At 42.1% G+C, this 25,030-nt stretch overlaps 1 protein-coding gene across 1 annotated transcript in view; it reads left to right on the top strand.

Annotated features, from left to right (window-relative positions):
- Positions 1–11,274, top strand: part of Tmtc2 (Transmembrane O-mannosyltransferase targeting cadherins 2) — a 214,820-nt gene extending 203,546 nt beyond the window's left edge. Inside the window, exons 8-10 of the mRNA XM_003699369.3 lie at positions 6,565–6,705; positions 9,335–9,419; positions 10,678–11,274. Of these exons, the coding sequence (XP_003699417.1) occupies positions 6,565–6,705; positions 9,335–9,419; positions 10,678–11,009 (558 nt within the window). The 3' untranslated portion in view covers positions 11,010–11,274. The remainder of the gene's footprint in view (positions 1–6,564; positions 6,706–9,334; positions 9,420–10,677) is intronic.
- The last annotated feature ends 13,756 nt before the right edge of the window (positions 11,275–25,030 follow it).

Here is a 25,030-nt window from a genome sequence, read left to right as displayed (position 1 = left end):
ACGTGTGTCTCGAACGGTGACATTTGACGAGTCCGAATTTGGATACGAAAGAATGGCGAGGGGTATCGATTTGGATATGATTTTGGAACGGTATACATTTCTGATAAATTGCCGGTAAGTAGCTGTGTAAAAATGGTACGGTATCGTAAATCTTTGATAAGGCTGATAAATGTTGTAAGTTGCACAGGTCGACGAACAATGCGATGTCCTACTTCCCGGATTAATTAATAATCGACTGTATTATCAATCCGTCCTGGCTTGGCTATTCATGATCATTACGTTTCTGGAGATTAGAGCGCTGTAATATTAACACGTTGACTGGCGCAGTAGAAATATTAATCGTCAGTACGACGTAGCTACGCGGGCTGTTAATTAATGATACAGAGGATTAATTTTGTAAACTAATGCACCAGTTTGCCGCTACAATTTGCTGCCTATAATTTTAATACCATTAAGGGTCCTCCTTTTGTCCGCGGTTTTTAATTAATTTCGCTAAATTGACATAATAGTCGATACGTTTGACGGTCGTTTCGTAAAAGGCGGATTATGCTGCAAATAAATTACACGAGATGCAGAATTACACGTCAAAATTGCGAAATACTAGCTATTAATTTATCGAATTACAAACGGTATTTACAGATAGATTTCAAGCGAGAAGTAGTAAAATTGAATCCGCAGTTATATCGCCGGGTATTTAAATCCTCGAACGGGGCAAAGCACAAATCGAGGCGTTAAGCGACGAATTCTAAAATGTGTCATTAATTATTCATCGAGTGTAACGTTAATCCAGGATGTTGTACAACCATTTGGAAATTTGAAAATTTCCAGGAGAATGTTCTGTTAATTTACCGAGTAGCGCGAGCCGCTCGGTAAATCTGGTTTCGAGCTTGATTAACTATTCATCCAGGTAAAGCAACTACTTTCGTCGCAGCGACTACTTTCCCGATATCGCCGAGTTACGTAATCAAGCAAAAAAAGGTGCAAAAAAAAAAGGGGAACTCGTCCGGGAGCTTACGAAACTGCCGCTTGACGATCGCAGTGAATTCCTTGTTAGAACCGGCCGTGAATTTACGTCCCTAATTTTTCCCGGAGGAACGGCACACTCGAGGAACAATGGACGCCGAACGACGCACAGAGATCCTCTTCTTTGTACCGCTGCCCATAATTCCAGACTGTATTTTCAACGAAATGTACCGAAATCGTTGAAAAACAGCGATCGCGAGAAAAACCAGCCGGCGGCCATCTTCTCCGCAAGAGATTTTTAATATGCTTGTACGCAAACATTCGCGGAGAACACTCTCATTTCCTCGACCGTAAAACAGAGTTGTTTTGTTAGCCCCTGGAAAAATTACATAATTCAGTTACATGGTACTGCTACTGTAATATTAATAACGGTTCTCTGTACATTGTTATGTCTTCTCTTAATTTAGAATATCGTGCTTTTACACAGAAATTGCACTGGAATTTTGCATTCGCGCTGCGCAGGAACGAGGTTGTAATAACTCCTAATTGGAGTTTTTAGGTTAAGTATGAACGGTAAATAGTGGAACGCGCTCTCGAAATTTCCATATTTTCGAACGTGGAAATTGAGGTTTCAATCAAATTTTGGGTATGGAAATTATCTTCGTATTTTCATATTTTTAAATCATTCAAAACCACATGTTCAAATTACCCACTTCACTAAAAAATTTATACATATCTAAAGCTAATACATTTTTCAAAATTTTAAAGGAAAGAAACGTTGAAATTGCGGTTTCAATCAAATTTTGGTATAGAAATTGTCTTCGTATTTTCATATTTTTAAATCATTCAAATCCACATGTGCAAATTACCCATCTGGCTCAAGAATTTATACATATCTGAAGCTAATACATTTCTCAAAATTGTAAAGGGAAGAACGTTGAAATTGCAGTTTCAATCAAATTGTGGGTACAGAAATTGTCTTCATATTTTCATATTTTTAAATCAGTCATTAAAAACCACATGTCCACATTATCCACTTGACTCAAAAATTGATATGTAAAGAATATGTGCATATGTGATATATTGTTGAACTTGACTCAAAAATTGATATGTAAAGAATATGTACATATGTGATATATTATTGAACTTTACTCGAAAATCGATATGTAAAGAATGTGTACATATGTGATATATTGTTGAACTTGACTCAAAAATTGATACATAAAGAATATGTGCATATGTGATATATTGTTGAACTTGACCCAAAAATTGATATGTGAAGAATATGTACATATGTGATATATTATTGAACTTGACTCAAAAATTGATATGTAATGAATATGTACATATGTGATCTACTGTTGAACTTGACTCAAAAATTGATATGTAAAGAATATGCACATATGTGATATATTGTTGAACTTGACTCAAAAATTGATACGTAAAGAATATGTACATATGTGATCTATTGTTGAACTTGACTCAAAAATTGATATGTAAAGAATATGTGCATATGTGATCTATTGTTGAACTTGACTCAAAAATTGATACATAAAGAATATGTACATATGTGATATATTGTTGAACTTGACTCAAAATATATGTAAAGAATATGTACATATGTGATATATTATTGAACTTGACTCAAAAATTGATACATAAAGAATATGTACATATGTGATCTATTATTGAACTCGACTCAAAATATGATACGTAAAGAATATGTGCATATGTGATATATTGTTGAACTTGACTCAAAAATTGATACATAAAGAATATGTGCATATGTGATATATTATTGAACTTGACTCAAAAATTGATATGTGAAGAACATGTACATATGTGATCTATTGTGAACTGCACGTATGTGTCAGTATCATTGAATAAGTTAGTTCATTGCAGTTACAGTATCAGGATCGTTAATGAATGAAACATACGTGGTAAAGTACGTGCTCCAACTATCGTCACCCCGTCAAACTATGCTCGAACTGTAAACTAGATTCCAGGTGTACAACAGCAAGCGTCGATTGGCAAAGGAAAATGCTGTGTTTCATAGTCAGTATTTCTAGGAGGAAACTCGATTGGGGAATCGATTGTCAGGTCCCTTTGACGTCTCCGACGAAAGAGCGTCTTTTCACGGAAACGTTCGATCCTCTACAACGTTCGTTTCCCGACGCGGTGCAGATCGAAGCGCAGAATTCTTCGAGAAGACGTTTCGAGGAGGCGATTTTGCGAGAATAATGGCGACGGACGACGTCGGCCATGCAAAAGACATGCATCTCGCTGGTTTGAAGCGGTGGTATCCCGACGGCTGAAAGCGGCGGCGCGTAATACTCTTCTCGAAAAGTAGTCCAAGTGAATAATGACTCGGCACAATGGAGTTTCGAGACCTCTCGCAACTTACCCTCGGGGGAGCCGCATTCTTTCGTCCCTGTATTTACTTTTCTCGAGCGCATTAGCGCCCGGTCGCTGCGGCGCGAGTTCTCTCGCGGTTTCGACCGGGTTCGTTCAATTTTTCATCGCTTGCGGTCCACGCTTTGACGGCGAATTATTCAACGCGTTGCGAACTCGTATCGTTACTATTTCACCGAAGGAACTGTGCCAGAAAGAAAATTCATGAGCGGTTTACGACGCGTCGCGACGAAAGGTCTTCCGAAAAAAAAGGACGTTCCTCGATCAAAGCGGAATCCTTTCTGCGGTGTTCTGCTGAGATATTAAAATCGAATAATCCTGTAACGCGTCACCATTTCTGATTCCGTCAGAATGACAGGTACTGACACTTCGATCGTGCTGATTTTAGCGAGATCGCGACCGCGGAAATAGTTCAAGTGAATAATGACGCGAAACAATGCGAGCAACCTCCGCACTTTGTAAAAAGGCACGCGTTCTTTGACGACGCGCCCACTTTCCTCGAGCCGTGGAATTGCTTTCACCTTTCGAAAGCCAGAAATGCGTACGTACATACATCACGTACGCGATCGCGATATAAAGGTTTCTTAAGAAGTCGATGCTTTTTAAGGAACGTTTCAGGCTTCCACGCTTTTAAGACCCCTATACCGTTAAGCCTTCACGATCGATACACAAATTTACGGCTTTAGAGCTTATTCATTCATACTGTTAAACTGGCAAATTATAAGACGGTGCAGCTTGTTAAATTGTTAGAGTCCCAAATTATTATATTGTCAAATTGTTACAGTGTTAAACTGCCAAACTGTTATGTTTTAAAATTGTCAAACTATCAAACTATCAGCCTATCATAACAGTAAAATTGTTAAATATTAAATAAAATAGTTAATTTGTTGCAATGTTAAACTGTCGGGCTGTCATGTTTTAAAATTGTCAAACTATTAAACTAACAGCCTATCAAGACAATTAAATTGTTAAATATTAGATAAAATAATTAATTTGTTACAATATTAAACTATCGAACTGTCATGTTTTAAAATTGTCAAACTATCAAACTATCAGCCTATCATAACAGTAAAATTGTTAAATATTAGACAAAATAGTTAATTTGTTGCAATGTTAAACTGTCGGGCTGTCGTATTTTAAAATTGTCAAATTATCAAACTAACAGCCTATCAAGACAATTAAATTGTTAAATATTAAACAAAATAATTAATTTGTTACAACGTGAAACTGTCAGGCTGTTATGTTTTAAAATTGTCAAACTATCAATCTATCAGCCTATCAAAACAGTAAAATTGTTAAATATTAGATAAAATAATTAATTTGTTGCAATGTTAAACTGTCGGGCTGTCATGTTTTAAAATTGTCAAACTATCAAACTATCAGCCTGTCAAGACAATTAAATTGTTAAATATTAGATAAAATAATTAATTTGTTACAATATTAAACTATCGAACTGTCATGTTTTAAAATTGTCAAACTATCAAACTATCAGCCTATCAAAATAAAACTGTTAAATATTAAATAAAATAGTCAATTTAAATGTTAAACTGTCCAACTGTCACGTCTTCAAATTGCCAAACCATCAAACTATCAAAACAGTCAAATTGCAAAATATTAAATAAAATAATCTATCAAAGTATCAAACGCCAAAATAGTGAAACGGATAAAATGAAAACTAAACAAACACCAAGTACAGAAATTAGAAGCTTGCAAAAGAAGTGATTGATTATCCATCAATACCAAGAACGCTACCGTGCAGGTAGCATAAAGAAAAGTTGAAGAAAGTACATAACCATTTGTTACTGGAAAGCCGAGAAACGGCAGTAACGCGAACACGTTAAAGACACCGGAAATTTCTTAATTCCGGAAAAGTTAGATTCGAATCGATCCAAGTGGATATTCAATTTGACGGGGTTCTCGAAGCCATCCCCGTTGAACAAAGAATCGGATGGTAAGCGATAAATCATCGATGACGCGTAGCGTCGTTGATCGAATTCTTATGAATCGCGCGATTCCTTACCGAATTGCTGCAGATTACTCTGGCTCGATCGGATAGCAAGAATTTCTACGGGAACGGGCGCGGGATCCATCGAATCACGGGGCAATCGAGTCCGTCGAGTCAGTTGGATATTCGAGCTGGTTCTCCTTCTCCGATGCTCTTTGCCATTTGTCTTCTCCGCCCGCGAAAGACTTCTCCTCGGGCATTTCCTTCCTTCCTTCCTTCCTCTTTTCCTTTACTTTGCTTCTTCCAGCCAGCACACCCGGCACGAACAAAATCATAAAAGTTTTAGTCTACAACTCTGGGACGCGAGGCCAAGCCCCCGTGTGCTCGGAAAGAAGCTTTTCGGTGTTAGTCGTTCCGTAACGCTCGCAGTCGTTTGTGTTCCCATCTTGTTCTCGTCTATACGTGCCACCCCCGCCGACCACCTCTCCAGACCTACGTGTTTCCACGTATGTGTACACGTAAGGGTGCACGCGTGTGTACGTGAGAAACCGTGGTGGCTCGCCCCGAGTTTCGTCAGCCATTAACAGCAGCCGTTGGTCCTGAAAATCAGAAAACTTCCGAAACTGATTCTCCACCTTTCGAGCCAATTACTTTCTACCGTTGCGGATTTATCGTACCGACCGATATTAATTGCTCCTCACGCTGCTCGTTACGATGTTCTCTTTCTTCCTTGTTTTATTTAACCTCCGATGCCCGAGATTATGACTTGCTTTTTTCTTTTATTGCGGAATAAGGACGAAAGTATTCCGAACGAAGTGGGAGAGAAGTGGGTTAAGAGATTACTTTATTAAGAATCTATAGACACGATAAACCTGATGCACACGAGAATATGGCTCCTCCTTTCTGAATACAAAAATCAGATCTTGATGTTAACCTCTTGCCTTTGACGAGTCTCCTTCGTCACGCACTCACAGTTCAAATATGAAACCCTGTTAAAATTTGTAATACTCTTCAACTTCAAATTTAGGCCCAACTATATATAGTCAGAGATTGCTAAAATACATTTTAGTTTTCTTCACTTGTTTCAATATTATAGCTATGAATAGTTTTGATTGACGCGTTTAGCAAATAAATTGTACGGCAAGGGGTTAATCTTCTAAGGTTAACCTTCGAACTGAGGAAAGATTAAAAAAGAGAAGGGAAGTAAAAAGTACCGGTTTTGATGGTTTAATCCCGTGTTACAGAGCGTTTACAATCTGCTGGGTGAAACTCTATCGAGGCTGCAACGGTACGCGGAGGCAGAAAGGTGGTTCCAAGCAAGTTTGGCCAGCCAGCCTGACCACGTGCCTGCCCACATCACTTACGGGAAACTTTTGGCCCGAAACGTAAGTAGTTACCAGTTTTGGATCGCTTCTCTTTCATCAGAGAGCAGATCCAGTTTCCAAGTTTACCGCGGCTCGACCGATATCGTTCAACGGAATTTCGCGATGCCCGAGATACCGGCGTGGTTATCGACTCGAGATATCAGCCAAAGAAAAACACGTACGATCTAGCCAGGCAATCGGTAAACTTCTCGTATCAAAGGATACTCGTCTTCAAAACAACGTTTGATACTGTTCCGAAGTGATACTCGAAGGACAATTTCATTTCTTTCGTTCTACAATTTTTCTTGGTAAACCCTCATTTCCTCGAGGAAAATTGTTCGCCGGAGTATCTCAGAAATAAAATTCTCGACTGGTCGAATTTCTAAATTAGATGCATTTATATGGCGGTCGATGACTTACAATTATCCGGTATGCGAAATTGAAATATTCCGCTTTACGCTGCAACCTACTGAAGTATGAATATTTCATTCGCTAATTACTTCCTGCGTAAAGGATCATATCCGAGCTGCATAGCATCCCTTATTAAATTGTTCGTTACTTTGGAGAGAAAGTATGCTGCTTCAATTTAACCACATTTTATATCTTGTCAGACATAATTTGAGGTAATGAGATTTCTTGTCTTTCCTCGCATTTTCTATTTCAAACAGATGTAATACCTCTCTTCGGATAAATTAGAAATTATAAAGAGCATCAATTATTAATTATTGATTAGAATACTCCTTATAGGAGTATAAGGAGTCTCGAATTTTTCGGTGCTGTAAAGTTATACTCCTTATACTCCTATAAGGAGTATCAGGTATTTTGGTACAGCAGTGAAAAATTCGAGAAGGTAGAATCGAGTATTTTTGGAGAAATCACGTCGATCGAGGTCGGAGACTTATCGTCCCGAATATGAAACGACAAACGACATTTCCTGATAACCCGGATTGCAGGTGATTCGTTCCGCGAGTCTGACCACGTACCGACCCACATCACTTAGCGAACCTTCGGCTCGGCACGTAAGTAGTTAGTACTATTTCGGTGCCGACACGCTGGCTCGGTGGATCGAACGATAGGCCGGAGAATCGGTTGACCCACATCACTTAAAGGGAAGCAGCCGCTGACGGGAAACAGCGCGCGTTTAAGCTGATTCTGCTCGATTCAGAGACCGTTCCATGTTCCAGGGAGGCCAATCGTTGACCGGAAACCGGTATTTCTCGTGAAAACATATCTAACACAACGGACGATTACGCTCACTGAGCCGAGAAGAGATTCGAGACCCATCATGTTCCTAGCGTACGTGTCTCGTTCACGAAACGAGCTTGTATTTTCCTTTTGCAAATGTACCGACGGTTTGCGATCAATTAACTCTGCATCGGGAACGTGGAGCGACTCTCGAATCGGTCGAAATTGCTTGTGTTTTCTTTTCGTTGGTGATGAACTCGGTAAGAGAGCACGAATATTCCCTCCTCGTTTCGTTAATGAGGCAGTTTTAATTCGATAATACATGATCACAAGATGGGTAAATGGTATAACGATGCGTCGACTCATTAATTTGGCGCAATGAAAATTACAGATTTCTAAAATAGAATTTCGGAAGCCGTATCATCGGTCACGAATGTGTTAATCAATCGTATTGTTTAACGCGAACGTCGAGTAAACATTCCCCGTCAATTACATAATACACTTAATTGTTTGAAATCATAATAACCAACGGAATTACTAATTTGTTATCGGTCCCGTGGTGCATTCAAGCAACCCATTGTTATAAAATGATTTTAAATTAATTATCCGTGAAACAGGCCAGCCACTTTACATACGATAAATTTTAATTAATTCCTCCACGTTAATTGTACAACGTTTTTCATCGTAACGCACGACAATGGTTATTGACCATAATAACGCGAAGCACAGAAAACCCAATGCACGCCGCGATGCGAAAGAAAATATAATAAACCGAGAGAAGGACTTTACCGACCGGGAGAAGAAAAACTGTGACTACTCGTAATAAACGAAGCGATACGCGTTCTTTATTCCGTTCTTTCTGCTTTCTATTTTTAAATCACAATTTCGAAATCGTTACCCCCGCGGAAAAACAGCGAAAAAAGGTATCCGAACGCAAACAAGCAACCGGATCGAAAACAACAGCCAGGAAAATATCCTGCGAAAAGTTAGCTTCCGATTTGTTACGGTTTGTTTTGTAAGGGCGTCGCTTTTTGTCTTCCCTCGAACGTCGCGTCGTTCAGCCGGGATAGGAAGTCCTCGTGGATAGCCGTGTAAATCACGAGATTCACCGGATGGGTCAATGGAAAAGTCAATACCGGTAAACGACGCGGAGGGTAATCGAACGATTCGCCGATAAACATTGGCCTCCGTATCGCGTACCCAATGAATTTTCGTTTGTCCGCCTCTTCGAGATCGTAGAGAGCCGCAGTAAAATTTCAAATCCATCTTTCATGGCTTACAAATAAACTTTCTTCGCTTAAAACAATTTTAGTTTCATTCAAATACGACTGCAATTAATATTTTGATTCTTCTGTCCTGTATAATTTTTACCATCTGTATCGAACTACAATGTATAGACAAATATTTCTAGCAACAGCAATGACGGTAACAATTTATTTGACGGAGTGTGTGTTTCGTTTTACAGTCGAGCCGCGTTCTGGAGGCTGAAAGATGGTTCCTGAGAGCCCGTAGGTTGGCGCCGGATGACTCGAGCGTGCACCATCATTACGGTAAGCATAATCGTAGCAATTGGGAACTTCACTCCCTCACACGGAATTGAAATCCTTTCTAAACGGTAGTCAGCAAGTACACGACGTTAAAGAGCCACGATAAGAAAATATAGAACTTATAAACACGACACAAGGACAGGCACATCCATTATTAAAGCGACATAATACATTAGTTCGTGTGCTGGTCGAGCAAATTGGAGTAGCCGACAGGTTCATCCTCTGACCCGCTGTAGCGACCGAATAATTGATTCCCCGGAAACTTTTCGCGCCTCGAGGACATTACGAATTCCCTCGGCGTCGAAACAAAAGAAAACAAACCCCCCGTGAAGAGGACGAGCCACCGAGATTTTTCGAGATTCTTTTAATAAGGAAGATAAGAGGATCGTAGATTGTTCGGGTTGTTATAAATACTTGTATAATGCTTTCCCGAGGGATGAAAAGAAACTGGGAACTCTCTAATCAACAAAAGAGTGCAAAATGAAAAGATATTGAAATTTCGTGAAAACGTAACAATTTTTCATGTCTTTGTGTCCTGCTATTCGTTTCTTTTTTAATCTTTTCTATTCTGAAGTTCATTTTGGTTCGTCACGATGTTCCTCTTCTCTCCTTCAACTTTTTACCACTTTCAAAATCGTGAACGACAGACCGATTCTTTGCGCTCGAGATTAATCTACTCGTCGAAAGGAGTCACGCTCGAGCAGGATTTTTCGGACGCAAGAAACCGCGCGGTTTATCTCTCTTAGTGGCACGCGTCATTAGGCAGTGGCCCGCGGAACGTAGCGCGATATATCACGCCGAAATTTACGGTCGCCATCTCGGCGAAATATCCGAGACGCTGGAATCCTTGACCACGCCTTATTTATACGGTACTGCCACATCGGACGGCGAAATAAAATCGTGTTTATCTATCACTTACTCCGGTAGATCCTCTCAGAAAAATCTCGCTTGACCTCTTGTCCTACTTTGACCTATAATACCATGTCACTCAGGACGCACATTACAGTTCAGGTACAACAAATCAAAATTACATTAGCATTATCAATATTTCCTAAATTCAAAGTGTACTTAATGTTTCATCTTATTTATTTGTCTCAACATTGTGGCAATAATTAAAAGTTAAGGGGTGAATCTTCTTCTCGAGTGTACCAAGAGTTAGGAGATAGAAATTCAGTCCAACCGAATTCGATCGTGAAAGTTGAAAGATTTGAAGTGTCCAGAAAGGGTCAGAAAAAGTACAGTGAATTTCTTCGATTTCCAGGACTGTTCCTGACGTCGCAGGGTCGACTGTCGGAAGCAGCGGAGGAGCAGCTTCGCGCGGCCGAACTTTCGAGATCCGATTACGAGCTGTCGATGGCGGCTGCATCCGCGCTGCGTCAAGCGGACCGCCTCGAGGAAGCCGAGGTGTGGTACAGACACGCGGCGAGGTTAAGGCCGCACGAGGCCCGCAGCCACACGAATCTCGGGGCGATTCTTCATTTGAACCGGAAATACAAGCAAGCGGCGGCAGCTTACAGCGAAGCGTTGAGGCTACAACCCGGTGACGCGATGACGATCACGAACCTGCACAAACTGTCGACCATTTTGGCGTGACCTCGTGACGCGACGACGAGGTCGAGAGACAGCTACGAGAGTGACGAGTGTGTGTATCATACGAACCCCGGAAAGACCCACTACCGACTCGCCGTAATCCCCGACCCCATCACGTCTCCCCGATCTTCCTCCCGATATTCGTTTATATCCGTCGACGGGCGCGACAATGTCACGGGACCGACGTGCCCGGCCACCTTGGCGCGCCATCGACCCGTATCGCCTGCTATGGTATGTAAAGAATAAAGCTTCCTTTATTTTTCTCTAATCGGTCTCTTCTTTCGTGCAGCACTGCACCTTTCCTATCCTGTGCAGAACTTTGAACATTTAGAAATGTTGAGAATTTGGAGATTTCAAGGATGTAGGAATTTGAGAAAGCAATTTGTCAAATTGGAAAACGATCCGTTTATAAGCCAGCTATCGGTGAACGAACTTAACGCAGATGTTCTCTGAATAAACGTCGCCGATCGAAGCAAAGTCCGAGAACGTAGGTAAGTAATATAATCACGGGAAGTTGAACAAACAGTCGAAGGAGTCCGGCAAGCAATCAGGATAAAAGAGCTTTTAAATTCGCGCGGAATGGCTTCTTGAACTTTCCTCAAGGTAGCCATGAATCACCTGCGAACGGTCAACTCTCCTCCTCTGTTCTGTTCGAAAGAAAAACGCCGAGGGCGCTCGAGCGGTTTGACCCTGATTTCTCGGTTAAGGTGGAGCGGCGTCGTGTTACGGGGCGTTTCGCGCGAATTTTCTCACGCCACGGGGCAAGGCGGTGAAGCTCCATTAATATCGAATCTATTTGCACGACGGCACCGACTGGAATATTTAAGTTTACACTTTAAATCACACCCCCGAGCGAGTGGCTGCTACGCGAGCGCGACAAGGACGAAGACGACAGGAGAAAAAGACGGATGAAGGTAATACCGCGAGGAAGGATAGACACCGGAAGCTGCGAGAGGGACGGAGAGGATGACGAACGAGGCCGAAGAGAGAAAAGAGGGAAAGGAAGAGAGAACCCACCTGTCGCTCCCGTCGGGGTGACAGTCTCACGACAAACACTCGACAGGTGCCGCAGCGGTTACCTACCTTTATTCCCCGCGAAGAACTCGCTTCGTTATCTTTAAAGCGGAACTCGTCGAGTCGTCAGCGACGGTCGAGTGCTTCGTTTAGTTCGGTCCGAACCAGGTCATGTGCCATTTTGTTTCGACCTTTTTCTTTCTTTTTTATTTCTACCGCAACTTTGCCTTTTTTCTCCGTTCTTGTTAATTCACCCATTAGAATCGTAACTCTACGTTCTCTAAACTCTAAAATAACGCGACGTGTCACTGAAGAGACGTTGCATAGCGATGTATTACTACATCGGCCCGTTGCATAACGAAATATTGCACAGTGGAGCAGTTGTATAGCAGTACATTGTCACGGAGTCGCATTGTATAGCGGCACGTTGCCATATTGGCACGTTTTACAACTCCGCGTTTCATAACGTGTTGCAAAGCGGTGTGTTGAATCCCGAGAAGTTATAGAGCTACGTTGAATCGCCAGGGGTGAATTGTCACGTATTGAAATACAACGTATTATAGTCGTGTATTAGCCTGAAAAGTATTTGCTCTATTCAAGAAAAGTTTCTATAAAATTACAGTCCTGCACAATGTTTCCAACAAATATCTGTAAAAGTCTCTTATCCATTAAACAACCCTCGAAGTTACAATTTCTCCAGGGTGACATTTGTAACTTTCTCGCGACGATCATAGTTGACAAAGAACATACAGAAAAGTTCCTGCAGGATATTTATAAACGGTCAGCTTCTAATAATCTCGAAAATACAAGTACAGCATTGTACGCGGGAACGAGTTAGCCCGGTCGTTCGCGTGTTAAACCCCGTAGACCGTATCGCGAACAGCGACCAGCTGCTATCTGTATCCCGCCTTTCAACCCCGTTTTGAACGAGCGGAGCGTAGAACGACGCCATTAACCACGCCGCATCTCCTCGAGCCTTTTCACCGGCTTCTTCGCAGAGCACGGCCCTTCTGTTTCGCGAGGCTTTTGTATCGAGAGAGGTCGACCGGCTCTTCGGGGACTCCTACGGCATAATAAATGTCCGCCTGTCTCGCTGGCCTATCTCTTATTGCGCCGTTCTCCGAGGAACGTAAGACGAAGCGGAAAAGCGTGCAGGCAGGAATGTCAATAAGGGAACTAGACAAACGGCGTACGTCGAAGCCGGTGAAAAATAGAGAGGGATGTTCGCCGGTGGAATAATCGCGAACGAGGTCTACGCGTCGTGGAAACTTATTTTTTACGTTTACCGTTTCTAGACGAAGCCAGGGTTTTTCGGTTTCGATTTTTCTAAGTGGCTTGGAGCGTCGGACAAAAGAAAGGACGATCGTCGGGTAGAGTTACTTTCCATCGAAATAAAAGACTCCTCTGGGCTGTCTCGCTTGCCAGGATCCGCTTTTTGCTCGTCGCCGAGTCACGACACTCCCCTTACCCAACCCCTTGCCACGGTTCTTCTCTAAATGTCATTGATTTTTAGCGGCGAGCCCGTCGGTAAGACAATTTAGGGTGGAACGTTTCGTGCTCCCTCGCCCTTTTATTCCGCAACCTCCTTGCAGAACCTCCTTGTCCTCGCTTCTTGCTATCGTGCAACCTTTTTCCATCCCCTTGTCGTGCCACGTCCTTGTTTCTTCCCTCGACACGCCTTCTTCACCGGAGGCCGACGTATACCCACTTTGCTTACAGATTAAACGTATCGCCTTACTTCCTACGTTCTTCTTTCTTCGTGTTCCATCAGCGACGTTAATTCTAAATGATTAGTCACAGTCGAGAGTTCATGCTATGCACGGTTCTCATGCTGTTTCGAACAATGAACAACGGGATTGCAGTTGTCTACCTTTGATCGATCTGTTTCTGTTCCGTAACTACATCTCTTAGGATATTATCTTATGCAGGCTAGCCCGATGACTTGAACCGGAGTTTAAGGGCCGTTTGTAGCCTATCTTGATATAATGTTACGTATTCCTGGCAAGTAACGCTGTTGAACTTCTGTCTTACTGTGATTCTAACCGCTGTACAATCCTATAGTCGACGTTCAAACTTTCTGGACTGCGCTGTTAGTCCGATTGCTAGCCTCTCTATGACGACATAGAATATTACAAACTGTTTATTAAATACTTAACAACGTTGCAGACTCTCGCTGAATTAATACATTTTAATCGATGTGTATCGAAAACAAAGTCCGAAGGAATTAAGGTTAGTTTGTAATTAAATTGAAATTGCTGCTCCCGAGAGCGATTCGCCATCCTGGGATTAAAGATTATAATGCGCAAAAGGATCGGAGAGTGGAAAGAGAGAACGATTAAAGCTTCCTTTTCACGAACGATTGCACAAAGCCGTCATCGAGGCTGATTATCCCGGGAGAAATCAGTGAACATTAATCCGTGACTCCGAATCAGCCGGAATAAGTGGAATCAACCAGAAAGTTTGTTCGATCGTGAAAATTCGAATCGCCGTGCAATCTTCACCGACGCGATAGTATTTCTTTCGAAGCAAGAGAGGAAAGTTCGCCGGGTCGAGAGAGCAGGAGTGTTAAATCCGTCTTGCTGGAAAGTGGACGAGCGAGATAAACGGTTCCAGAAGAGACGCCGTCGTGTTACCCGTGGAGGTACAGCTTTTCTGTTTCTTCGCGAGTCCAAGGTTACCTTCTATCTCCTGAAAATCCTTAATTATCCGGAACCATTCGCCGATTAAAACGCCAAGTATACGGTATCGGCCATTACATTAACTACTATTTCTTAGTGTATTACTTTCTTACTGGATGAATTCTTTCCGGAAGGTCAAATGTATTAGCTGTAGCTTTAAACTTTAAACTAACCTCAAACAGTTGGACATAACCTCAAATATACCTTGAACATTTCACCCCACAATCTTCAAATGTATCCAAACGTAAAAACCATTTTAATAACTTCATGACAAAAAGCGATAACTAAATCTTGTGGAGGTAGCCTTGAATGTCAAGGTCAAGATCAAGGTGAGTCTCCACACTTAACAAATAATGCATCTCACAGACAAGTTTTTCAAGTTGTCAAATGTATTAGCTGTAGCTTTAAACTTTAAACTAACCTAAAATAGTTGGACATAACCTCAAATATACTTTGAACATTTCACCCCACAATCTTCAGATGTACCAAACGTAAAAACCATTTTAATAACTTTATAACAAAAAGCAATAACTAAATCTTGTAGAGGTAGCCTTGAATGTCAAGGTCAAGATCAAGGTGAGTCTCCACACTTGACATCTCACAGACAAGTTTTTCAAGTTAGGTTAATAATCATGTGAGCTTCGTTAGCGAAGAATAAACAATTCTCCGACAGAAGTTGAACTATAGTTCAGAAAGGAAGAGGATACAACGTTGGAAGACAGTCTCTCAGGTAGGTGAGCTTTCGCTTTCAGCGCGCACAAAGGAAGGAGATTGCTATGAAATATTCCGCAGGGTCGTGTCATTCGGGCCAGTAAGGTCAAGTAGCGTTTTCCGCTGTCTATCCCACACGCTTTCCTTCGGACCTTTCCTGACTTATCTCCGGCAGAGACAAACGGCCGTTACAAAATTCAACGGTCTACCAGTCGGAGACATCCATTTAACTGGCGGACATAATTCGAACGTTTATAATTTACTTCCGAAACGTATGGTCAATTAGCAGTGGATGACAATTTCTTGCGATTGTACGGAATGTGAGAGTGTTGAGTGAGCGGAAAGGGAAGGGCACGCGTGCCATAAAAAGGAGTGGTACCTGGATTTCGACGATTGGAACCTAAGCTGACTCTCGCTTTTTACGTCCATGGTTTTATAACGCTCTAAGTCACTGGGGATCTACGGATCTTAAAGTCATTCAAGTTGCTTGAGGATGTCAAGGACTTGAAACGTAACATGATCGACTGCTGGAAAGAAAACTTTTTAACCCTTTGAGGCACGGGATTTCAGATCAAAAATAGACCCGTGTAGCACAGGAATATTATCGGGTCTTAAATGAAACTTAAATCGGGTTTTAATACCACCGTGCCCCAAAGAGTTAACTGACTTATATAATTATTATATGTATTGGAATATTACGATAACCACCGTAAGATTACATATCCCAGGAACATTCGGAAGCCATGACACGTACCAGCGACATGAAACAATTTTTACAACGGGAATATAATAGTAAAAAGATATCCCCGATTGGTGGCGCATCCCGCGCAAACGAAGAATTTTACGCTGCAGGGTTTTACGCGCGCACTGATCGTGCCTCGAAATAGAATTTTCGTTTTATTCGTCGTAATCTCGGGTCGAAAATTTTGCGCGACGATCAAGCGGGTACCTGCATGATACACGCGGCTTATCGTCGATCGCGTCGAATCGATCTTCGTTGGCAGAGAAGCGGCGGCGTCCGCGCGTTTTATTGCGCGTAACGCGTCCACTAAAAACCGCGTGTCATAAAAGGGTAACAGCCAGATAAAAACCGAGCGCGAAAAATCGTCGACTGGGTACGTGCGTCGATCCATCAGCGAGGGTTCCCCATTCCCTCCATCGTTCTTCATCAGCTTTGCACGCGCTGCAACTCGTTTCCGCCTCGGAAAACGCGACGGGAATGTCGATGAACCGCGTCCAGACGTACCTAACCAACGCCGCTGTTCTACCCGCTGTTGTTGTTGCTGTTGAACGGCCTGTCCTATAAGCCCCACGGTAGTCTCGACTAACAATCTGATCCTTCGTCGTTAACAACGTCGACGATTAAGCGTGCGTCAGCGCCAACGGCAATGAGAACGTTACGCGCGACCGGTTTCTGCCGGCTGATTAATGAACCGAGCTTATCGTCCTGCTGGATGCGCGTTTTAAAAAGCGAAAGATGATGATTCTGCGGAAATTAGTGGCTTGTTGTACACGAAATAGTCCATTTCTGAGTCTGATTAATTTAAACCAACGCTGATATCGCTGACAGAAAAATGTCAACTTACAAGATCAGATTATAAATCTTCCTCTAATTTGGTAGGAGTGTTAGCACTCGAGTTTGCTAAATAAACCCACATAAATATTTCGTCAGAATTTAGTTGGTTTTCGAATGTAACAGTTATCGGTACTGTAAATTAGATACACGATTTGATAACACAGAGTGTAACACGATTTGCGGACAAAAAGTGTCCCAAAACAGCACTTGTTGCATATCAGGCTGAAACTTATCGTTGGCCGAAATTGACCACATGAACAACTCGTTATACCCTGAATACGAAATAACTGGTTCTTCGCTGGGACAAATAATGGTTAATATTGTTCATTAGCGGTACACAACTACCGGTCGTATCCAATTAGTTTTCGCATCAACAGTCTCTGTTGTCTCATCCGTCTATTTGAGCATCCCGTTGATACCTGATTTGACGCGTTTCGCGGTTGTTTTACACGGACAGGCTGTAATATAAACGCGAGCTGTTTAGTTTTAGGAATTCGATTACTTTCAGTCTACGATTCCCTGAACTTCACAGATTAAATCACGACGAGTGTACCTCTTAATACGAAGGCGCGTGCACATTTAAGAGGATCATTCGCTCTCGAAGTACACTCTATAATCTGAAAACCGCATTAAGGAGATTAAAAGGAGAACTTTTCCTTCGGAGATGCTGTAACTATGAAAATTTGATGCGTACGAAAATTTCTGAGGCATACAATTTTAGCTGGAATTATACTCTGCAAACGTTGGATTTCATTTTACATTAAAAATGAAACTTTTTGCGAATGGCCTTAAATTTCTCTCTCGAGAGAGCAGTTCGATAATAGTCAGACAGTTACGTCGGGCGACGTTCCGCGCAATTAACGCATCTCCGCTCGCGCACGAGAATCTCGCGTTTCAGCATCGAAAGCTCATCGAGGCGTAGCATGGAAGTGCGTTATTAACGTCGACGATTAACGAGACAGCATGCTCGGAGCTTTGTTCCCTTGAACGTTAATCGAGTATACGTGGCGGTCACGGTATAAACGAAACTACGCTGTGTATTCCGCTTGGACGCAACGCTGGCCCGGAAGTGGCTCGCTACGCTGCACATCCGGCTGAAATATTCTCGACTAAACTAACATACCGTTGGAACACCTTCGAGTTCCTTTGTCGCTGACCGCGTGCGCTCGCTCGAAAATTAATACGAAAGATGGTTACATAACAGATACACAACTCGCGATAAAAAAGTTTTTCTGGCGACGTTAACCCGTATTTTTCCCGATAATTAATCTCTCAGCACGCGTTTGATAAATATTTTTCCCCCGAGTTTAGCGAGTATTATTTACTTTTGAAATTTCACTCTTTACCACACGTTTTAATACCTCGTATATTAAATCCAGCGGATAAACCACCGCGTATTTTCCTTCATGTCAAACTTCAAAAGATTAACCCAGTGAGGTTGAATCGCGGCGAGCAAAGGGGTGAGATTGATGCTTGCTTTTGAATTCGAGCCGGACACGAGGTAAAATTTCGTTCCAAGCGACATGGGAGAGGATTTTAAACGCGTTCCGTGTAAAAAGAAGGTTCGTCCCGGGGTTCTTTTTACCCCTGCGCGCGATGGCGGTTGATTCAAAAAAGAGCCCGTTCACAGGGAACCGTGTGACAGGAAAGTCGAGGTAATTGACCCCCTGAACCGCGGTAAAGAGTATCCTACTCCTCTCGTTCCGTGGACCGTTGTTTGAGAAGCATCACCGAGTTTCAAGGGCTTTCGCATGGGAAATTTGTTCCCTAGTTAAAAGGAATGTTAAACGATTCTATCATTGCATTTCCTCTCGTTATTCCCGTAAAATTCTGGAGTTGTCGAATTTCGATTTATAATGTATTGAAGCGACACTGGTTTCAGAAATATAATATACAGCGATGCAAATATGTATATAGACATATGATACATGCATGTAAACATATGATACATGTACGTAAACATATGATACATGTACGTAAATATATGATACATGTATGTAGACATATAATACATGTATGTAAACACATGATACATGTACGTAAACATATAACACATGTACGTAAACATATGACACATGTATGTAAACGTATGATACATGTATGTAAACACATGATACATGTACGTAAACATATAACACATGTACGTAAACATATGACACATGTATGTAGACATATGATACATGTATGTAAACATATGATACATGTACGTAAACATATGATGCATGTACGTAAACATGTACGTAGACAATAAGTTTTTACATGATAAAGTTTCCTTCACGACGAAATATCTGAACAAAAAAAAGTACGAAAGCGAAAGATTTAACACGGCGAGGCAATTATGATGTGCAGTCCAATGACGACGAATACTATCGCGATGGTCGTAGAAGCGTGTTAGCGGCGACAAAATTACCGTTTGTTAAACTGTCTGAACACGCGAAATCATTTAGCGACGATAAATGCTTCGGGACCGGGTTACCATCCAGCCCGAGGAAAATGGTTAAAGCAGAGGATTTAATAAAAGCAAAGTGGCTGGATAAGGATAGACGGTCGAAAAGCAAGGCCGCTTCAAAAGCGAGATTGCGCTAAACAAGATTCAATTGTGCGCCTGACGGAATAACGGCGGAACAATTTACTTTGCGCATCCGGAAGCGAATCAAACAGCTGACAGGGATGTCTATCGCGAGCCGCTGCAGCGATTAAGTTAAAAAAAGCGAAATAGCTCGCGCACGGGGAAAAATTGCTTTCGCGATACCGTGAGATCTGATACCGATGAAAATTGAAGGAGATTCGATTTAACAAAAATTGTGCGTCGGTCGCCGTCGTTATGCACGCCTCGTTGATTCGTTGGATATCGAAATTTTTTCCATCGATTCTGCGTAACGATGCCAAATTGATCGCTGCAATCTTTCCAAATGAAACTTGCCATTATTTTTCTACCTGCTTTTTCAACATTTATTTTTTTTCGCTACCTATTTTTCCAGCTGTAGAATTAACCATACGAGACTGTTTGTTCGATATCAAATAATTTTGCTTGGTGCATTATCACTCATGGCAGTCAGGACATTTTAAATGCCTTACCCTGTGTATGTTATGATCGATATCAATACTTAACTACCAATGGATGTGATATAGAGAATTGCTGCAACTAACACATATTACTTTGAGTTACTTTGGTTAGGAAAAGGAATCCGTTAGCCAATAATCTGAAGGCTTAATACGATTTAACGAAGGTTAACAGGAATGCTGCATATGTCTCGGTGTATCCCGATAGGTAGTTCATGCATAAACATCCGTGCTCCAGTAATTAACGCGCGACTGCAGCAATTAAATGGCAGCTCGCAGCTTTGCGAGCTTCTTGAGAGTACTCTAGCGCCTTGCCGGATGCCGCTTGTCTCGCGAGATCTCCGGCTTACGAGCTTTCCCCTTCGTTGGCGAAGAAAGCAACCGGTCGGTAGAACGCGAATGGAAAATCGATCGAGACAGCGACAAACGAGAGACGCGGAGAGAGCGAAAGAGGAAATAAAAGGTCCAATTGCAAGCTGGTCGATCGATGAGGGACGATAATTAGGCACTCGTACCTCGGCTAGTTCCTCGCTGAAAATGACGGCGTAATATCGCTCGCGGCTAGAGACAAAAGAGAGCTCTCGCGGTAGATGGACGGACAAAGACAGAGAGATCCGGGGAATTAATTAAAGCGCGACGCAAGGCGCCGCCGGCGTCGCCGGCGAAGGGACGCGAGAAGAAAAGAGCCAAAGACGAGACGATGCCCTCGGCTGAAACGAAGCCAGGCGAGTCGAAAAGTGGACGACGACGCGGAATTTCACGCTCGTGACGAGGTTTATAATTATAGCCCCGGCTCGCTAATGAAAACAGCCCCGACGTCGCACGCTATTCTTTTCATAAATCATGTCCCCGGAAACCCACGACCTGCCCGAGCCAAGACACCCGGATGATGCCGCTTACACTTCTTCTTACTGTTTGCTGATGGGACATACACGCAAGAATGTTAATGCGCTTTTTCTATTCGTTATACCAAAAACACCATAGAATTCCACCGGTAACTACCTACGGCTGTAGGCATAACCTACAATGCAGAGGCACTTTCGTATACAGGCTGAACTTCAAACCAGCCACCTTGGTTGCTATTACCAACAGAAATACATCGAGCTTTCTAAAATTATTTTCAGCTCGATAGCAAATAATTTTGGCCCGATGCATTTTTTCCCGTCAGCAATGAATTTCAGGTTTAAGTAACTCACCCTATGCGCAATAATACAGCGCATTCTTTTCCATCAACAATGAATTCAGGTTTAAGTGACTCACCCTATGCGCAATAATAGAATGTATGAATAATTTGTGGTGCAAAAATATTTGAGAAACCAGAAATATAGCGACTCTAAAAAATTTCTACGAATCCAACGATATAAAATCCTCAACAAAAAAGAAATTTATCAATTTTCCGGTCTGAGCCAATTCGTCGTTCGCCAGCGATAAAAAGGAATGGAGTCCGAGAATTTACGCGCGTCAAATGGGAATATACAGATTATCGTATTTCGTATCGTAAAAAAGGGGGCGTCTATACGGTCGAACGTTTTGTCCTACACAAATATTGGGGTAGAACAGAAGCAACGGGATTTAAAACAATCCGATCCAGGATCGCAATCAGATTCGCAAGCGTTCTACGTGTCTCTGAAACCGGTCCAAAGAGATGTAGGATTTTAACGACCGTGACCCCTGCACCGTTACAAATTCCAGAGGGGAAACTGTGGCAGATGAAACGAACGAGATTCACGATCGGCCAAGTCATTCGATTTTCATTGCTCGTTTCGTTCAGAACGATTTCTATCGATGGCTCGCGACTAACGCGAGTATGGAATTGAAACTAAACCCGCTATTTTCCTTCGGTATTTTCCTACGGATTCCAACAACATTTCTTCCATATAGTTCTTTGGTCGAATATTTCATGTTATTAAAATAAGTTTAATTCATAAACATAAACGATAAGTTACGTACTTTCTATAGTCTTAATTTTAGAAATAATTGTTTGTACAATTATGTAAAATTAACCTTTTGCACTGAAAGGTAATTTGACTGTTTACAAACAGCAACTTTAAAACTTAGTTAAAAAGTTAAATGAATTTTCTTGAGGTTATTATTTCTTTACTAATAATTTCCACTATTGTTTGTTTCACTATGTTTATACATCACATCAGTTAAAAAATGCTTGTTTAAAATTATTGTATTAAATATAATGACTGTGAGTCACCTCTCGAGGTCAAAGGGTAATTAAAATAATATACCGAAAATTAAGGGCTTGAATTGAAAAATTTACACCGAAATTTTAACTTACTGTAAGTACAAAATGTTTCCTTGTATTCGTTTAGAACGTAACACCTTGAAAAAGAAGAAGAAAAGAGAATAACACTGGCAGCTCACCGATTTGTGAAATATCGTAAGCCGTGGTAGTACAACGCGAAGCTGTTCTCGAAGGAGCGTAATTTCCTGGATCATCGAACATCGCGATAGTCCACGGCGCGAACGCGCGGGTATCTCGTTCACGAGGCACACGATCGATCGTCGGTGCATCGACATTCCCCGTGATCCGGATATCGAATGGAAATGAATTTCCCCGTTTTAGTTCGCGCGCACGTTGAATGAAACGCATCCCCTTTGATCCTGACGGGCATGCCGCTCTCGACCCTCTCCAACCCGGGGATCACCGATCCTTCCACGTCGCGTGACAATGAACACAGGCGACAGCTTGCCGCAGAAATTGCGGCTTTTGTACCTGCCACTTCTTTCTTGTATTTCACAGCCACATGTCACTGACCGATCGCCATCGCCCTCCATGCAAAACTCTACTTCGTTCACCGCGAAGAAGTACGCGATTAAATTTTTCGCCATCTTTATTCCGACGCTGAGAACTTGAAACACACTATTTTGTTCAGGAACGTCAGCCATGGAAGTCTAAAGCTTGCAAAATATATGAAGTATAATATATAAACTTAACATGAAATTTGAAGACACCTTTTTTAAAACTAAGTCGTTACATAACCTAGCAAATACTCTATCTAGCAAAATAGCAAAATACATGATCTCTTGTGAAATATATAAAGTATACAAACTTAACATGAAACTTGAAGACTTCTTTAAACTTAAATTACATAACCTAGCAAATACTCTATCAAGCAAAATAGCAAAATTCGTGATCACTGAACCCTTTCATTAACGAGGACTAAAGTCCGGCCATTTACCGGAGTCACAAAAGGTTAAGGTCGATTTAAAGTCAGCAACAACGCGATAACGCGTTGATTAATTAGCAGTATCTCGCAATGTCATCGTTTAATCGGACGAGTACATTAAGCAAAGAGCGAAGGTCGGTGGTCCGGAAATATCATGTAAGTCGGAGGCGTGAACACACGCGTGACTAATTAAGCGTAAAACTGACAGGTTGTTCCAGTTGACACGGGCAGTGATGGTATGTTAAACGCGCGACCGGTGCCGTCGTCGGCGACTCGAGGTGAATTCGCCGAGTGAAATTGTTTGGCGTGGCCTTCATCAAAAGAAAAGTTTCATTAGCCTAATGAAACGAGTGACTCGGTGGAAAAAGCTAGGCCGCAGCTATGGGCCGCATTCGGGACAGAACGCGAGGGGAAAGAACACGAGGATGTACCGACCACGCCAGCACTTTAATTAGAGAAATTAAATTTTCAAACGAAACACACGGCTACGACCTGGCCGACCTCTATCTTCTCCTCACCCCCGTCAGCTTGTGTTACCCCTTTTTCCAGCGGAACCGCACCGTCGTAAACTGCGAAGCCATCTTCGTTGAATGGATCACGGCTTTTTACGGAAGAGAACACCTCTGTTTCATCTTCTTTTAGATTCGATTGTCAGGTGCACAATTTTCGCTTGAGAATTGTTTGTACGGATTAAAAGTTTCGTTGCTTGTTATGGTAATTTTATTACATTTCGTTATGGGAGAAACTGTACGGTAATTATTTACCCCCGAAAAATTATGGGTAATTGGGAAAGCGTTTCGTACATTTGTCAAATTATGTCGCATAATTAAACCGCGCCGGAAGCATTGTTAATTTAAATGAAAATTTTGACGCAATTGCAAAATGTTTCAACGGAACGAGAATTCATTCTGCATTTACCTTCTAACCGGTTCGCGAGAATCTACAAACGAATACACCGGATATTAGCATTGTAACTCGCGTTTTGAAAGCTAGAAATGTTATCAATGCCCGACGTTCGCGGGAACAGACAGAATTATCAAACCGGCTTTGAAGTTCTCCCTACAAACACCGTCAAAATCACCGGGCGAAGTCAACCTTTGCAACTCTATTTCATTCGCCACGGAGTTTGTGCCTTTTGCGAGCGGTAAACACCGGTATGTACACGAACGTGCACATAAACTCCGTAAATAACAAACATCTTCCTCTGTCCAGCGGTCTAATTATTATTACACATCGACTATTGACGTTGGACGCGTTATTTACTTTCTTCGATCTAAAGTTTGCATACGATGGTGTAAGTTCTGTTATATAGTATGAATAAGTGATTGCACGATGATTGCACTTTGCAGTGGTAGATTGTTAGGCAGGTGGCATATCCGCCACGCGTAATAGCTCCATAAATAATTATCCGGTAGCAGGGAGAAACTTGGCAGTGAAGTCCCATCTGGCGACGAGAGCAAGAAGCACGATAAGTTTCGACATTGAACAAAGCAGGCAGTAACCGGAGCGGATCGACTGGACGTACGAGTGGGCCGCAAAACACACGAAACGTAGAAGAAAGCAACGAAGGGGAGTATGAGGGCGATATAGCCTGCTTGAAATGCGGCTGGCGTTCGCGTCTACTTCCGATCCATCTGGCTCAAGACGGGCGACAAATCGAGTTACCGCCCAAGAGCCGAGACCAAAGAGCCTTGGCAGCCTTCTTTTCCTTCCTTCCTTCCTTCCTCTTCCGTTGGTCCGCTTCGCCGCTTCTAGTTACCGGCTTCTTTTCTTTACTTTCCGTGTCGGTTTCCCCGGGACACG

This window comes from Megachile rotundata, chromosome 7 (genome assembly GCF_050947335.1).
Source record: "Megachile rotundata isolate GNS110a chromosome 7, iyMegRotu1, whole genome shotgun sequence".
NCBI lineage: Eukaryota > Metazoa > Arthropoda > Insecta > Hymenoptera > Megachilidae > Megachile > Megachile rotundata.
Note: the sequence above shows the minus strand (reverse complement) of the source record. Positions and strands in the feature narration are given on the sequence as shown.